This window comes from Amphibalanus amphitrite, unplaced genomic scaffold, assembly GCF_019059575.1.
Source record: "Amphibalanus amphitrite isolate SeventyFive unplaced genomic scaffold, NRLGWU_Aamphi_draft 001802F_arrow, whole genome shotgun sequence".
In the NCBI taxonomy this organism is placed as follows: Eukaryota; Metazoa; Arthropoda; class Thecostraca; order Balanomorpha; family Balanidae; genus Amphibalanus; species Amphibalanus amphitrite.
Window position 1 is genome coordinate 34993 of NW_024883295.1, and position 16966 is coordinate 51958.

General features: G+C 50.4%; 2 protein-coding genes across 3 annotated transcripts in view; both read right to left on the minus strand.

The window, feature by feature from the left end:
* Positions 1-2237: 2237 nt before the first annotated feature.
* On the minus strand, positions 2238-6990 carry LOC122375239. Its single transcript, XM_043354509.1, has 3 exons — positions 6981-6990; positions 2971-3127; positions 2238-2880 (listed from the first exon to the last, which is right to left on the minus strand). The coding sequence occupies exons 1-3, from the start codon at positions 6988-6990 to the stop codon at positions 2274-2276; spliced, it is 774 nt and encodes a 257-aa protein (XP_043210444.1). The 3' UTR covers positions 2238-2273.
* Positions 6642-16966, minus strand: part of LOC122375245 (sodium- and chloride-dependent GABA transporter 1-like) — a 31585-nt gene continuing 21260 nt past the window's right edge. For both annotated transcript variants that reach the window (XM_043354518.1, XM_043354517.1), the window contains 8 exons: positions 14476-14608; positions 13556-13690; positions 13300-13403; positions 11235-11359; positions 10733-10974; positions 10159-10258; positions 9103-9203; positions 6642-8042 (listed from right to left, as the gene is read on the minus strand). In XM_043354518.1, the coding sequence (XP_043210453.1) occupies positions 7644-8042; positions 9103-9203; positions 10159-10258; positions 10733-10974; positions 11235-11359; positions 13300-13403; positions 13556-13690; positions 14476-14608 (1339 nt within the window). In that variant the 3' untranslated portion in view covers positions 6642-7643. The remainder of the gene's footprint in view (positions 8043-9102; positions 9204-10158; positions 10259-10732; positions 10975-11234; positions 11360-13299; positions 13404-13555; positions 13691-14475; positions 14609-16966) is intronic.

Sequence of the window (16966 nt, forward strand, 5' to 3'; positions counted from 1 at the left end):
GCCGCGCCCGCCGCCGCGGCCGGCCTGATAACCCTCTCGTCTCGGGCCGTTGCTCGTAGGCGCCTGTTTGCTCAGCGCCCTCCCCCCCCCCCCCACCTCAGCGCTCTTGTACCGCGTTCGCTCGCCGCGGACAAGCGCAGCCTCGTGTTGTGTTGGTTAGAGTGCGGGAAACCGCCGGTGTACACAATTCGGGCCAAATCGCCCGGTGACCAGCTTGATTCCAGGAATCGGCGGACTTGTACGCATCGTTGTGAGGTATCCGTCCCTACCAGGAATTTTTGTCTACCTGAATGTTAGGAGACAATAAAGATAAACAAGACCCCTCCCGACACATGATTTGTGAGACAGTCACAAGCTACCTAGGTGGCGCATCCTATCCACCATTGCAAATGCACATCTGTTGCATCTGTATTTCAGTTATATTCTATTATCATTTACATTAACAGCGCTTCTCGCCGGATCACTTCAAAGACGACGGTTCTCACTTGACTTTGCCCCATAACTGTGCCAAACTGACTAGGCGTCCCTCCCATCTCAAGTCAGTCCAACAACTCCACTTACACTGTCGATTGTCGAACACGCCTCAACAATGTCCCACCGCTGCTGTCATGCCTCTCCCGACAACCCGTGCCGTGCCCGACACGGGCGTCTTACCCGTTGCCTATACTACTGCCATGTCCTGCCGACAGCCCTCAGCCCTGAGTCCAGCGCAGCGGCATACGCACGCCGCGGCTAACAGCCGCACCGTAACGTTTCGCAATTATACCGTACGACCGTCACGTATGTACTGACACCATGCCCTGCGCTGTCACTGACCGGCTCACCGCACATAGTCCTATAGCGACAGCCGCCATGCCGCCGCTAGAAAACGCACCGACTCACGCCGCCTTGCCATCTAACACATCAGTCGTGCCGCCGCTGACCGCACCCCCATACCGCCCGTTCGCCCGTTCGCCATGTCGTTCCCACCGCCGCCTAACCCGCTGTCGGAGGCCGCGCCGTCCCTCGGGCTCGGACTGCGGCCAGCCACCGCCGGCGATCGCCAACCGCGCGCTTGTTTGCTAGGCGCCCACTCTCCTCCCTGCCCGCACTTGTATGGGCGACGCCGTTATCCGCCGGCCTCCCACCCGCTCTTGGCAGCCCTCGCGGCTCAGTGGTTTGCCCGGGCGGCATGTGCGCCGTGTGTCTCTGGGATCCCAGTGACCAGGCTCAGTCCCAGAGAGCTATGGAAGTTGTACAGCGATACCGGGCGCGAAATCCAGCGCTGCGCCCCTGCTACGCCCCGTTTCCACTCACTTTCTACCCAGCGTGGCCGGTTGGTGACGCATTAAACGTTTGCTAATGCTATCCCGTGACCTCACAGCGGCCGTCACCGAGCTCGTTTATTCCACCCCACAAGTCCCGGGGTACTTATGATCCCCCGCGCCCGCATGGCATACCTCATGCCGCCCCTTGCCGGCATCGTGCCCATACATTTGGGCAAATTTTGGCGTCTTTCAGCTAGGGAGAGCTGGAACACACGCAATAGGAGCTGGCGGAGGTCGAGGCCGCACTACGCCAAATCCTCCCGGATACCGAGGTAAGAGACGGGTAGGTCCGGCCCTTCAGTTCAGGCTCATCACACCACGCAGGCACCGGCGACGCCAACGTTAATGGTCTTTTCACGTCAGTTCCGTGCAAAATACATTAACGCTTGGCGTTAGAGGTGCAACCGGCCCCCCGTTTCCTGGAGATGCCCGGCATGATGAGGGAGCCGGCCACAGAGGGTGCGGGCGCCAATAGGAGGCTAGATAAGCGCCAGCGGTCGGGTAAGCAAATACGGCCCGCCCGGCCTGGCGAGGACACTGCGCCGGCCGCCGGGCGCCTCCAGTGCGTGAGTGGCACGTCCGACGGCGGCCGCTCATGTTTTTCGTTTTTTTTTCTTTCTTATTTTTCCTTTGTCTCCTTCCGTCAACTCCGGCGTCTTTCAGCTAGGGAGAGCTGGAACACACGCAATAGGAGCTGGCGGAGGTCGAGGCCGCACTACGCCAAATCCTCCCGGATACCGAGGTAAGAGACGGGTAGGTCCGGCCCTTCAGTTCAGGCTCATCACACCACGCAGGCACCGGCGACGCCAACGTTAATTCAATATTTCATCTTCCTTTGCACCGATAGGATTCGACCGTGTCATTCGACATGACCGCAGTGAGATCAGCTCACAGGCTGTTAGGTGTTACTCCTTTCCTTTGTACTCAGTCAGTCATTGACCAGAAGGAAACATCACACACCGTGCGCTACCGCAAAAATCTATAGATGACTCCGACCAGCAGGACGAACACCAGGCACAGGATCACCACGGTGATCAGCTTGGCGAACAGGTTCATGTGCTCCTCAGCCTCGCTGAAGTGGCTGCGCCGTTTGTGGCGCACCTCCTTCCCTGCCAGTGTGGGAAACGCCAGTCTCTGGGTGAACGTAAGCCGGCCTGCTGTGGCCACGGCAGACCATGATTCCTCCCCTCCGCCGCCTCCGGCTCCACCGCTGACGCTGCAGCAGGTTCCGCACGCGCCTCCTCCACATCCGGCGCCTCCTCCGCAGCCGCAGCACTTCCTCTCGAAGAGGACCGAGTGGCGCGCGGAGGTCAGCGACAGCACCTCGCTGAGCCGCGACAGAGTGGAAGAGCGTCTCGGAGAGCGTATGACGGCCTCTATCAGCCGGCTGGCGGCGGAGGAGGAGGACGAGGAGCCCCGCGAGCCGCGGCTGGAGCGGCGCGACTCTGCTAACACCAGCGCCAGACGGCCGCGGCTGCAGCGGCTGCATACACTGCACGAGCGCTGCGACAGGCCCGAGCTGCGCCGCGAGCCGGCCGGCGACACTGAGCTGCTGACTGAGCTGCGCGCCGAGCTGCGCGCCGACGCGCAGCTGCTGGAGCTCTTGCGGCGCGGCGCGGCTGGCGCGTCGAGTCGGGAGGTCGGCCGGCGCGGCGACTGGCACGGAGACAGACAGTCCAGCTCCAGAGTGATAGTGGCAGGGGAGTCGTGGTCAGCGTGCAGGGGTGTCGACTGGTCGTCGTGCGGCAGGCACAGGTCACCGTCCGGCGTCAGCCACACCTTGACGGAGGGCAGCCGGCGCTCCATCGGGGTCATTGGACCTGGTGGACGGGACCAGCAGCGTCAGTGGGGGACGAGCCCGTGGCGTCAGTGGGGGAAAGTTCAGCGGCGTTAGTGAAGGACGGGTCAGCGGGGTCAGTGTTGAATGCCTGCAGGCCTAGCATATGCGGAGAACACAGCTTGCTGCGCAAGTTGGAGCACCTTTACCACCACCACCGGCGTTCGCAGTGCGTGTTTTTTATGTTAATAAACTCATTGTTTCCTTCCTTTTACGAGCATCACAATTGGTCTTTTTAAAGAAAATATATATTTTCTACATATAAGATCAATAGCTTTACTAATTTACAGCAACATGGAAACTTGATAATGGCCGCGAAAAGAAGGACGCGAAATATGAAATATTGACGTTATATGATGCAATCTGTTTAGCATCAAAGTCAAAGTTTTACTATCAGTTTCTTTCCATCAATCACTCCGGAGCATTGCATGCTGTCTATAGTGAAAACAAGGGACCTCTAACCCGACACCTATGGCGATTTTCATGTGTGATGATGCAAAGAGGTATGCAGAGCAATGACCGGGAAGTTTTTTTAGGGGGATTCAAGGCAGAAATAATCGAAGTGCAAACGTTTTTATCCTATCTGAGGGTGTATTTTCATCCTCTTAACACCAATATTTTTCATTGCACGAGTATCACAACAAGCAGTAACACGGGTGTGTGTAATTTCGTTACCATCTCGGAAGGCCTTCTTTCACAACCATAAAATCGAGAATGCAGTTTAGAGAGTACCTCTGTTGTGCATTTCCCGCACAGCTCATCCCACATCGACTCTTATGCTAAGAAAAGTGCAAATGAGCAACCTGTTTACTCTCCCAGTTTCACGGCTTGGTGATGACAAACGGAAGTCAATTTGCTTCTGCAAATGCATATTGCTTAGGACGGTACAAAACGGTAAAGGACAGAAACGCATCATAAAGAGTAAACTGCTAACTACATTACGATAGGACGTACATAGGTGATGCTTCCAAAATGACAACTGGTTTGCTAATCGTCACCGAAACAGAGAGGTAATGTTTTCAAATATCGCATGAACGCAAGAGGGGGTCGTTATAATCGTTTTGCTCTACACTGCGGTGGACGTTATCAACCTCGACCTTTGAGCGCTTCCCAGCAGAAAGGTCATCATTACACTCGACGCGTCTTTGAAAAAGAAAATATGATCACTTGGAACGAGTGTCTTTTTTCAGGGACCGTTCTTTTATGAACAAATTTGATTTTTGGATCATTAACCCTCGCCGGCACAGGCCATTTTGAGTCCTTCGACGGCACAAGGGGGGGGGGGGTTGGTACGACCTCCCCCCTCGCGTTTGGCCCCTGATCGAGCTAGAGCTTCGCGGAAAAAACGAGCGTGTTGCCCGTCTCGAGAGGAAGCCGATGATACCCAATTTTAAGGTCCTAGGTCATCGGGTGACTTTCCAGGTCAGGTCAATGACCCGAAAACCGGGAAAATCGGGACCTGTTAGAAAGTCGTAAAGTGTGGCTGCTATGTGGTTTTCCGGGGTGCTGATCACGAATATCGTGTTAGTTTTGATCATAGATGATGTCTTTAAGCATTTAGACCAGGTCGGGTCAGGTCAGGTCAGGTCAACCGGTAGGGGTTGTGACGGGTATTCGTAATACGTGTCAACCGCCTCGGACAGCTTCGTAACATGTTACGAAGGCACCAAAACTACTTCGTAAATGTTCAAATGGTTGCTAAATTCGAATTCAGCTCCAAAAACTAGCCTAGAAACATGTAAAACTCGAAAAAGTGAACCGAGGTCACCCGAGGTCACCAAAGGTCAATGACCTGACCTGACCTTCAGGTGACCTTGACATCCACCCTAATGCATGGGAGCAACATCAAATCACATGTTTGAACGTTTGAAACCACGAAAAGCTTGCAAACGCGCGGCTAATGCGAGCCGACATGCGCCGAACCGCGATTTCGGCCAAACATGGTCACAGAAAAGAGGTCACAGGTCAAAGGTCATTGGGGACAGGGTCATGAAATTTTCAGGGTAGGTGTAAAATTGATCAATGCGAGGGTACTGAAAGTTTCGTCGCGATCGGCCGCTTTTTACGCGAGTTATTCGCGAAAAATCTTAGGGGGGTTGCATCAACCCCCCCCCCCCCTGTGCCGGCGAGGGTTAACCCATGGCTTATGAAGCTACCGATTTTGCTGGATTATTCAACTCGGGTATAGGTACTGTTGACTTCCTTTCGTTTAGGGAAACACGGTTGCTTCTTTTCTACAAAGTCTTATCTCAAATTTATTGAACGAACATTAGACTAGATGAGAATCTGAAGGATGCCGTGTGTAATCGAGCAACGTAGGTAAGTACTTACCAGCTTTCGTGAGTGGATCCCGATTGGTCGGCAGCCCCACGGGATATCCTTGCTTTGTCCGTTAGTCGGCAGTCTTGTCAGCTTCCGTCAGCACGCTCCTGTTCTTCTATCACTGGCGATGGTTATTCACTTGATGCTGGGCGAACTGCTTCTCTCATTAGCAAGTATGAGAAACCATATATCTTCAACACCTCATGACGCACACCGAAAGGAGCGCAGCTATTTGCTACAATAGGTAATCGATTCCACTACCATGCAGACGTACGCTCAGTGGCTACTACTGCATCCTTCACTTTATCAGCGGCCCACCAGCCATCAACCAGCCTTGTGTTTTCACTCTAAGCGACACCTTTCTGTTTAACACCTCATACTGTCCTCAGCCGACAGTGTCCGTCACTCGCGACCACCCGAGGCGGCTTACTCTGACGACCTGACTATGCCTGACCTCCCCGACCCCGACCGTCGGCCGACGCGACCTTCATCGGCGCAACATACTCGTACGCACACCCGACGCACTCATCGGTAAAAGAAGTCGGAGCGGGGATGCTGGCTTCCAGGTAATACCCTCAGGTGCTCAGCTAGAGCGTATAAGATATAGATTCTTGATCGTTTCGCTCTGCCATCGTAGAACTTTGGCAGGTATTTAATGAGGTGTCAATTGCACGCCGCCTTGACAAGGACGGTCGCATAGATCGATGACCATTTCATAGAAACATCGAAAACATGCCAAATAGCCCATGCCTGATTGGTGGATATGATACGTTTCTGAGGTAAGCAAAGCGAAGATAACCGCGCTATACCTAAAATACAATATTTCCTATTTCGTTATTTCTCTATTTATTTTTGTTGCGGTATTCCTGCACATTTTATTTATAGCATCTGTGTTATACTGCAATAAATTATAAACCGATCATGAGAGACTTTTCTTAAATAAATCAAGACGTCTTTTGCACTCTAAGCTAACGTAAAAATATGAAAAATGCCACGACTTATAAAAGCAAAGAAGCAGTGTCACGGTTTTGAAATGCAGGCTTTTTGGAGTTTTGGATCATGCTCGTCTTCCAACGCACTCCAGTTACTTTGTATTGTATATTTCTTGCTCTTCATAAGCCTCAGTTCTCACGTCATATATGTATGTACAGAGCCACAAGACAAGCACACGCTCGTTCGCTCCAGGTTAAACATGTATTACGTATTTGGTGTAATCCGTGTCGTGTCTGAAAGTCTGCGTATCGGCACTTAACGAGACACCCGTTCAACATAAGAGCACATTTCAATATCAGCGCACGGCTCAATGGCTCAAAAAAAGTTAGCAGGAGGGCTAAAAATGTTATCTGAAAACGCTACAACTGCTAACTTGTCACCGTCACAATCGTCCTGGACATATCGGCCATTGCATTGTATTTGGTCCGATGGTTTGCAGAAGTGAGCTTCCCTCACATGGTGGTTATCAAGGTGAAGAATGGACGCACACGAAAATCAAACTGGGAAGTGGAAATACTCACCGAGGCACATGATTTCTCGAAAGGAGTGACGGAAAGACAATACACCCCATGGGAGAGAGAGAGAGAGAGAGAGAGAGAGAGAGAGAGAGAGAGGGAAGGGGAGAAAAAAAAAAACGAAGATGGAAATGATGGAACAAAGATGGCGACATAAGACATTCACAGAAAAAGGAAAATTGAGACCGGCAAAGCCGCACATTCACTGCACACATGTAAAATGGCACACGTCTGTTTTGTTTTGTAAATAGGTTCACTCCAAGTTATTGACGATGCGTCACAGGTCTACTTACTAACGACGAACTACCTACTAAATTACAATGTACCTCACACACTTTCCGTAGTAGCCAGTGGCTATTGAGTTTGCTAAGCACGCCATATCATTCGAGCAGTTAGACAGATATAATTTTCGTAATTTTACTCAGATCTACGACGTGATTGTATTGGTGTTTGGTGCAGTCGAGCGATACGTGCAGCTGAGTGAGCATGAATCGATACAACAGCAAAACATATGTGCTTTTACGCTCAAGGCCTGCGATCTCCAATTCAGGTATCACCTCTCATATTTGACCGGTGTGGAGGAAATTAGCCACAGCAGAGGAGCAGCCTCCTCACCGAGCTCTGCAGGACAGGTGCCGCCCCCGACGCGCCAGCCGCCGCCGTCGGACGCTACAGCACGCTGTCGACGGTGGCAGGGGTCGCTGCGGCCGCCTCCGTCGCCGCCGCCGCCTCCGACGGGTTATAGTTGGCCTTTCTGCGCCGCAGTACCGTGGACAGGGAGGCACCCTCAGCCAGCAGCAGGTGCGGCGGGTGCTTGCTCTTGTACTCGTCCCACTCGCGGCGGTGCTCGGGCAGCGCCGGTCCCCAGTCGTCCGTGGGCCTGCAGCACTTCTGAAGCCTCTCGCTCAGAGAGCCCGGTGTAACCGCCAGCAGGTAGATGGCGTACCCGGGCATCAGGAGCAGAGAGACGAGCGCAGAGAGCCAGCCGACGCCCTGTGCCCACGGCGGGAAGTCCACGCCCCGGTAGCTGACCGGGGTGTTGAACACCATTGTCGTGACGAAAATCAGCTGTCGGTGAAAACGAGAGGGAGATGAGCGACAGAAGAGCGTGAGGAGAGAGAGTGAGTAAGTGAGAGAGAGAGAGAGAGAGAGAGAGAGAGAGGGAGGGAGGGAGGGAGAGAAAGAGAGAAAGAGAGAGAGACAGAGACAGAGACAGAGACACAGACAGAGACAGAGTGAGTGAGTGAGTGAGTGAGTGAGTGAGTGAGTGAGTGAGTGAGTGAGTGAGTGAGTGAGTGAGTGAGTGAGTGAGTGAGTGAGAGACTGGCGCGTGATGGGAGAAAGACGAAGGTGCAAGAGATATAAAGTGAGAAGTGCAGGAAGTAAGAATGTGAGGCGAGGGTGAGATGGGCGCGGAATGGGCGGCGTGAGATGAGCTAGAGAGACGAAAGTGAGCCGTAATGGTGTGATATGAATGTGAGACAACGACGAAAGTGAAACGAGGTTAAGGAGCGTCAAAGACGATAGTCAGAATGCGAGGCGAACCGGCGTTGAAAGAGATGAGAAAAAAAAAACAGAAAAGGAGTTGTGGTATGACACACACACAAAGAAAAGGAGTTTTACGGAAGTCCACAATCATTAAAAAACGCACGAAACAGCGATCAAAGGATTGGTCACACAATCATTTCTATGATAGAGACGACGTTCAATAAACATTTTTTTACACGGAACGCGACCCGGCACTTGCGCAGAACTCAACGGCCTCGTTTTGAATGGTGTGCTGTCTCTCTGGACTTTGTTTAGCATCAGCATCAATGTAGTAGCTGCGTTCCTACGCTGCAATACCATGATTAATGTCATACTCTTTTGAGTGTACTCAGCTGTGCCCAAACACAGGGACCATGTAGCACGTCATCACATTGCCCCACAAGTGTCAAGTCTCATAAAATGACCAATAAATAGACATCGGCATACTAAGAAACCGACGCAGCATGATATAACGTCGAAGTGCTGTGGGGTCAAATGGTGACATCAATACGGCCATTCCGAACGAATACATAAATAAAGAGATGTTGTGTTGTAAGCCACAAAGAACTGGACTAGCACGTGTGTGTGTATATTTTCTTACCACGAGCACTATCGGTGTGACGAAGTTCCAGCACAGCCGCCACCAGAAGCCTACGGGCTTCTGTACCATGAACTCCACGTCTCGGCACAATTTTCCCGAGCCTGCACGTGAAGAAGTAAACGGGTCACTAGGCTGCTGCGTTGGGGCGTATCAGCAAAACAGCGTGGGGCTCCGGGTTTTAGCATCACCGACTCGATTAAAAAATGTGGGACGTAGCAGCCCACAATAAAAGCGTTTTGCTCCGAAAGCTATGTTTTGTGAGTTCAGTTTCGGCGTCCAATTGTGTGTTACAGTCGCTTGTTTGTTTTCCTTGGATCTATTTATTTCCTTTAATATCTAATATTGATTATTTGCAAAACAATAAGAAAAGGGTATGAGTGTGGATAGGAACAGCTATAGATAGTCATCATTTAATGATGTACGGTAAACGTATGACGGAAATACTTCGCTGCATCCTCAGTCACAATGCACATGAATGTTGCACATACTGTGCAAAATAAAACTACAATGCCTCAACTTGCAACGTCACTGTAGCCACTACGTTACAAGGTCCCCGCCTAAATGACGCAGCATTCAATGGCACAGGCCGTGTCGTCGCTGTGTGTGCGGCGGCTTTCATGTGCGAATGGCTGACATTGGGCCTCAGCATGACAAGAAACACTGGGATCATAGCCCGTCTCACGTCTCTGGCACCATGGGGCTTTGTTTACACCTCGCCTCACTCAAGAGGAACATGGTATGCGATTGTGACTTTTGTTTAAACAGTGTGTTTAGTGGTTTCACTCCCAGCCCTGACTTGTGGGGGGGGCACATTTAAAGGTGCCCAACCACTTAAACTTTTTTTTTGTAAAATCTAGCATATCAATCGAAATAATAATAAAACGAAAACCGGTTAGATATCGCGATTCGCGTATAACGATAAATATGAATATAAACAGTAACAAATACGTTCCATGAAACATTTACACAAGTTGAGCTACACCTCAAAGGAAGCCCACGTAAGCAGGTAAAATTGGCAAAAACGATGTTATTGTTAAAGGTAATGTGTATGCTTACCGTAGATCCAGCAGAATGCCAGGCACTCGCAGATGCAGACCAGAATCACGGACATACTCGCGCAGTACCAATCGAGAATTTGAAGAACGTACATTCCACCCTGCAAATAGAAGGGAGTTAGATAGTGTTTGAGAGAAAAAATAGGAGATAGAAGGAAGAGAGAGAGAGAGAGAGAGAGAGAGAGAGAGAGAGAGAGAGAGAGAGAGAGAGAGAGAGAGAGAGAGAGAGAGAGAGAGAGAGAGAGAGAGAGAGAGAGAGAGAGAGAGAGAGAGAGAGAGAGAGAGAGAGAGAGAGAGAGAGAGAAAAAGTAAAGGAGAAAAAATATGAAATTAGGAAGTAAACTAATGAGGATGCTGTAGAACCAAAAGCCTCATATCAACACGCCCTACCTATCGAAATGCACATTTGAGTCGAGACATCACACAGCACTAACTCGTAATTCAGCGCAAAACAACGGTGACACACTATAATTCCGACGTAATTACAATCCACATCACAGCTACAGCTCAACAGTTGAATGAGAAAAACATTCATTGAGTATGTCAATGAAGACCACCACCCATTAGTCTCTCACCTGGGTCACACAGGCCAGTGAAATGAGACCCATGCAGACGCATAGTCCAAGTGTGATGATCGACTTGCGCTTCCTGTACTGAGGGAACTCGTCCAGCAGCGCCGATACCACGGTCTCGATCTGCACAAACTCGCTGTCGATGCCTAGCAGGAACAGCATGAAGAAGAAGAGCACGGCCCAGAACGGCGCGGCCGGCAGCAGCGCCAACGCCTCCGGGTACGTGACGAACGCCAGGCTGGGGCCTGCCGGACGCATCAGAGCGCGAGGAGTCAGCTCGGCCGGACGGTGCAGCAAGCTATTAGCCAAAAAGCGTCGCCGGTTTCTACCGTCGTTGGTAAATACATATATGATAGCCCGTTTAGTAAAACGTTGTTACTCGAGAAGCCACAGTTACCAGAGCCAAGAGCAGATCATCTGATCCAAGTTCAAAGTCATGAGTGTACAAGTAATCCACTTGTTGGGAACCGAACGTTCCCTCGCTTGAGGTTTTAGTTTGTCTCACCTCCAGTTGCCACCTTCTCGATGGGAACACCGGTCTGATGGGACATGAATCCAAGTACCGAAAACACCACGAATCCGGCGAAAAAGCTGGTGAAGCAGTTCAGCACAGGAACCACGATTGCATCACTGGAACACAGAGAAAGCGATATTCATGGCTGCGTTTTTATTATTGGGCAGTTGGAGCTCAAACAACACGCTACTCCGACGGGATTTTGTCCAACTATAACATGGCCCGGCTTTCTTCACAGGATGTAAACAAAAGCTTGGTAATGATTGGAATCAATATTGGTTTAGTAACCCCCCCCCCGTCCCCCCAAAAACAAACGGGATAGCGTCTTGAACGTCCTCCCCCATCTCGCCTTGAAAGCGGTGGCAAAGCAAATGCCAATTACTAAGAAATCCAAAGTGAGATGCTGTACCGCAATACACGACAGTACGACGGCACAGACGAATTCGTTGGAAGTGGAGACTGCAATTGGTAAGAGATAGACAACATGACGGTAGAAATGTATCTCTTGGACAAAAAGTGCCAGAAGAAGGTAGCTCCGGAGAAAGGTATGGTAGTTATTAATTAACCCGCGCCCCGCTGGGGGGGGGGGGCAGAATCTGCCCCCCTCCCGTTTTTCGCCAATAACTTCTAAACGCGTTACGCCAGCGACGTCAAACTTTCAGTACCTTATCATACATCAATTTGGCACGTTCCCTGAAAAGTTGAGCGAAATCCGTCGGAAAATTTTTGAGAAATTAACGTTTTAGTGACGTCATGTTCGCCATTTTCGCCTAAAAAACGGCAAAATTTCAAACGCCGCTAACTTCTTCATTTTCAAAGGAATCAAGACGTAACAAAAAAGGTTATACGTGATTCTACTTTGTCTATTAAATGGCTATCTCGGTTTTTTGAAAATTTTGGATTTTGGCCAAAATTTTTCCAAAAAACTGACTTTTTTGGGAAAATATTTATAAAATCCAAAATTTTGAGTTTATCGAAAAAACCGGAATATATGTCAAAGAAGTGGTCTATGTGCACCTACATACAAATTTTTAGAAGAATCGGTTCAAAAATGTGGGAGTTATTCAAAACTTTATGACGTCACGACCCACAAAAATTTTGAAAAATGATTTTTTTGGAAGTTCTAGACCTCGTACGGAAATGAAAATAGCACCATTCGATTCGGCGTGAAAAACTGCATCGGATAGACACCTTTGTAGGCCTTAACAACCAACTTCAAAATTTGACCTCACTTGACCTGACCTTGACCTGACCTCGACCTGAAATTCATCCAGAGGTGGTCCATATCACTTATTGAGTGTGCCTATTGAATTCCATGAGTAAAATGACCCATAAAACATGTGCCGCACATGCCCTTTTCTATATTTTGTTTTTGGTGACCTGACCTGACCTGACCTGACCTTGACCTTGACCTTTGAATGACATTGTGTGCAACGAATATTGTCTTGGTAGTCTAAGAACACGTTTTGGGCAATCAGTCTCAGTCCATTCTTCGGCAACTACGGTGCAAGGCCGATACTGTAGAAACTTGCATTTTGTACCCTTGACCTGACCTTGACCTGACCTCTGACCTACTTAAGCAAAAAAATTTGGGCTCTTAAGATCCGCCTTGTTGAGAGCTTTCGATTGCCGTTTTCCCCGTCTTTCTACGACCATCGGTTCGGAAGTTAGACAGGGGGGGCAGAATCTGCCCCCCCCCCCCCCCAGCAGGGCGCGTATGGCTGAATAGCCCAGCGGGGCGCGGGTTAATGAAAAACCGAAATATGTGTTCTATCCTTAGCAATGTTATCAAAGTGATTCATTATTTTTGCCGACAAGAATGTCTCTCGGAAGACGCAGGCTTATCATATCAAACTAGATTAGGCTGTAAAGGTAATAAGTCAAATTTTCTTTCTTTTGAAATTGCAATATCTAAGTGTTCAGTGGTTGATAACATCTGTAGCATTTTAATGAAAGTGGCAAGTAAATGATTCAACACTGACCTGTAACCTAACCATTTGAGCTAGAAATTTGATCGCCACGGCCCACGTGTGTGGGCAGCCGGTCAATAACTCACAACTTGGCGTCGTTCCTGAAGCGATTGAATGAGGACATCATGATGAGGCCTCCCCAGCCTGGGCCGAGCGAGTAAAAGATTTGGACGGCGGCGTCGGCCCATACCTGGCGAACCGAAAGAGCATTGACGTCAAAGAAGACTTTCCTACACAGCTGCACCAAATGCGATTCAACTTTACTAAGCGGTCGTGCCGCATTAGCATTCTGGTTGTTGAAATCAAATCAGGACACTGAACTGAGAGAGCGACCTCGCGTACCTTGAACTCGCCGAGCTTGCTGAAGTTGGGCGTCAGGTAGAAAAGGATGCCGTCCACGGCTCCGGGCAGGGTGACGCCGCGCACGAACAGCACGAACAGCATGACGAACGGGAAGGTGGCTGTAAAGTAGACCACCTGGCGACGGAAGGCGACTCTACTTCAGACGGCTCGACATGGAGGATGTAATGTATGTTAGGGTATGGGCGTACAGGTAGCATGTCTTTTAAAAAATATATTTCAAAGCGTATCACATATTCACGAATTCAAACATCTATCACACTTCGTGCGCGATACGGAATGTGTCTGTTGCTATGCACACGAAAACAGTAGACAGGCCGAGCTCCCTTTATGCTCATATAATATTTTGCAGGCACGCCGCCCTCAATCGATGGTTGGCTGGCCACACACAAGGTCTGGGCAGGACCACCAGCACAAATGGAGGCGGTCGATACACCCACTGGGCGAAGGCGACGGTTCGGATTCATCACTTATCAGACCACGTAAATGTCCACGAATATGAATGTACCCACGGACACTAACGGTCAAGCACCACAGCCACACATATTCATACGCTAAGGCTAGGCAATGAACGCTAGCATTCCACAGCCACGAGTAAAAATGGAATGAAACCAAGTTATAGCATATAGTGCATTATTGTGGTTAGCCTAATAATGCGAGAGTAAGGAATGCTACCTGAAACATGTTACTCTCGCACACTTGCTAAAACAATCTAATAACAGCTTGCAAAAAAGAAAATAAAGTGATAATCCATAAATAACTCTAGAGGTACGATGAATTCACGGCCACTGTAACCGATAGCCGTTTATCGCCCTATGATACGAGTATCTGCAAGATCATTCAAGCAAATAAATGTTAACTTTCTTTTCGATTTAGCATTATCCATTTTAACGGAGCCTCACTTTTCCGACGAGTTTGACGCCGCGGAAGATGCAGAAGTAGACAATGACCCAGGCGATGCACGAGCACAGCGCCAGCTGCCAGACGACAGTGCCCTGGTCCTCCACCGAGTCGGTAATCTGCAGCATGAAGTTGCTGAAAAAAACGCGATCAGACACTCGTGAGCGAAAATTGTGAGTGCGAATCACGTGGGGTGATTGGCATGTACAGCCCACCGCCAAAGTAATGTAGGGTTTTACCAATCTCAACGGTTGGCTTTGACTGGCGATTGTCTAATGCGGAGTGATCGAAAAGAAGATGTCAATAGCTAAAGTTGCAAGGGTGACGATACATATAAGCTACATTCAAAGTTTCATTGTAGTCTGGCTAATCGCTCCTAAGCTTCAGAAGCAGAACATACCCATGACTGAAACCCCACATTACTTTTGCTGTGGACTGTACCTACTGTGTGCGGGTGCCTACAGCTTCGGCTGGAAATCATCCACGCCAATGGACCAGGAATGACGGTGCATGGTAGCTTCTTCACAGAAGATCAGGAAAAAAGGTCTTACTTTCAGGCTTCATGCAAGCAAGTCTCAATTTCAGTTCGCCAAGACTCCCAGCGCAGAGGCAAGTATTTACTTTAGTCATTTTAACATCGACTGACTGAAAAGATCAATGGGTGCATGCTGCAAGGGATTGATTTTTTGCTCCCCGCTCCCCACGAAACATGCCAGGCGATGTTCTTCATCAATTTCTGCACCCAAGTGGCCTTTGTGCTGTTTGGTATTGCTATTTGCTAACCATCGGTCATTTTCCGTACCGCCTCCCGCCGACTACACCGGTTGACTGGGTTCATGTCCGAGCCTCATAGACGTCGACTGGATTCGCATACCCCACCGGTCGAGCGGCCGATTTTGCCCTCCAGACACGCGCCTGGCATGCGTCCATGAACCCTGGCTGAGGTATGCATTTACAACTTCACACGAGCTATCGGCTACCGGCCAAAATTTAGTGAAAACAGCCAGTTCTCCCCGGGCGCCATAGGCGGTCCCAGGGGGGGGCCACGGGGGCCATGGCCCCCCCTTTGGTGCTGAAAGGTGGGGCCATACTATCTTTTGGCCCCACCTTTCAGATCGAACAAAAGTCCTAGAAAGCTTTTTGTATGTTTCATTTTCTTTCTTGCGCCATCAAAGGGCGTAAATTTCACTCATGAGTGGGCCCAGTTTCGCATTCTGTCAATTTGGCGGTCAGCGTCGCTGGCACCGGTTCACGAGTATGGCCGGATCTTATATGGAATATCAGCGTGGGTTTAATTGAGGCTCTCTAGGCCCAACAATGGCTGGCATGAGACCCTCTTCGGCAGTGGCGGGTGGGCCCTGCCAAATGAGCGTGGCTCTACGACACTAAAGTAAGACCTCATGGGTTTGTGCTGTGCACCTCAGAAGCCCGGTGGTGACGCCGTATGCCGGCTTGGTTTCTTAAGGATTAGCGTGGGAGTTGGGACCTCCGGAGCCTGCATAGAGTTTACATGAACTAGTATGCAATCTCAGAGGCCTGTGTATTGTGTACACAGTGGCGGTCGCGGTGGGGGGGGGGGGGCATCAGGGCCATGCCCCCCAAAGGCCAATAAAGGGGCCATCATTTCATTTGCCCTCCCCCTCAAACAACCGATGGGCCACCATAGGTGTATGGGGCCCTGGCCCTTATTCGATCGTCACGAGGCTCAAAAAACCCACTCCCAGCTATTAATATAGCTCCCACACCGGTCTTTGAGCGTCCTACACTGACCTCTGAGAGAACTTCAGTGGCGGTCAAGCGCCCACGTTGGCCGCTAAGAGCCCACATTGACCTCTGAAGCCCCACATCTGGCTTATGAGGGCCCCTAACCGGCCTCAGGGGCCCCAACCGGCGTCTGAGCGTCTCACGCCGGTCTCTGGTGGCCTTATTTCTGTCTCTGGAGTCCCAAGACGAACCTTAGGTGCCAATGAGGGCCCCGCACTGGTTGCTAAAGACCCGATGCCGGCCTCTAAGGGCCTGCATTGGCCTCTGAGGAGGGCCCATCTTGGGGCCTGCTGGCCTCTGGGGTCCAACGACGGCTCATGCCGGTCTTTTAGAGCCCCACGCTGACCTCTGAGGGCCCCATGTTGGCCTGTAATGAGTAAGGACCCACATTAGCTTCTGAGAGCCCAACACGGTCTCTGATAGTCTCAAACTACTGGCCTTTGCAGTTTGCAGGCCCTGTACTGGTCTCTGAGGGCCCTAAACTGGCCTCTAAGTGAAAACATACATGGGTGGGCTTCTGAAGATCAGAGGGCTTACGCAGACTCCTGCGACCTGCACAGCCTGCCCTTAGGTACGGTGGTCCTGATCAAGATCACTTTACGTCCTGATGGTCCCGCGTAGATTCCCTCATATTTCGACGTCGGGACCCCATGAGGCGTTGTGGTTCCTGGGGCTGGCAGAGACTGATGAAGTCCTCAGGGCTCAGGGCCAGTCTTTTTAGCATGAGGA

What these genes read in the sequence shown, in the direction of transcription:
- LOC122375239 (XM_043354509.1), bottom strand. An exon ending in GAGCTGGACTGTCTGTCTCC is followed by an intron (nt 2,881 to 2,970) that starts GTGCCAGTCGCC and finishes GTCGGCGCGCAG; the next exon opens with CTCGGCGCGCAGCTCAGTCA.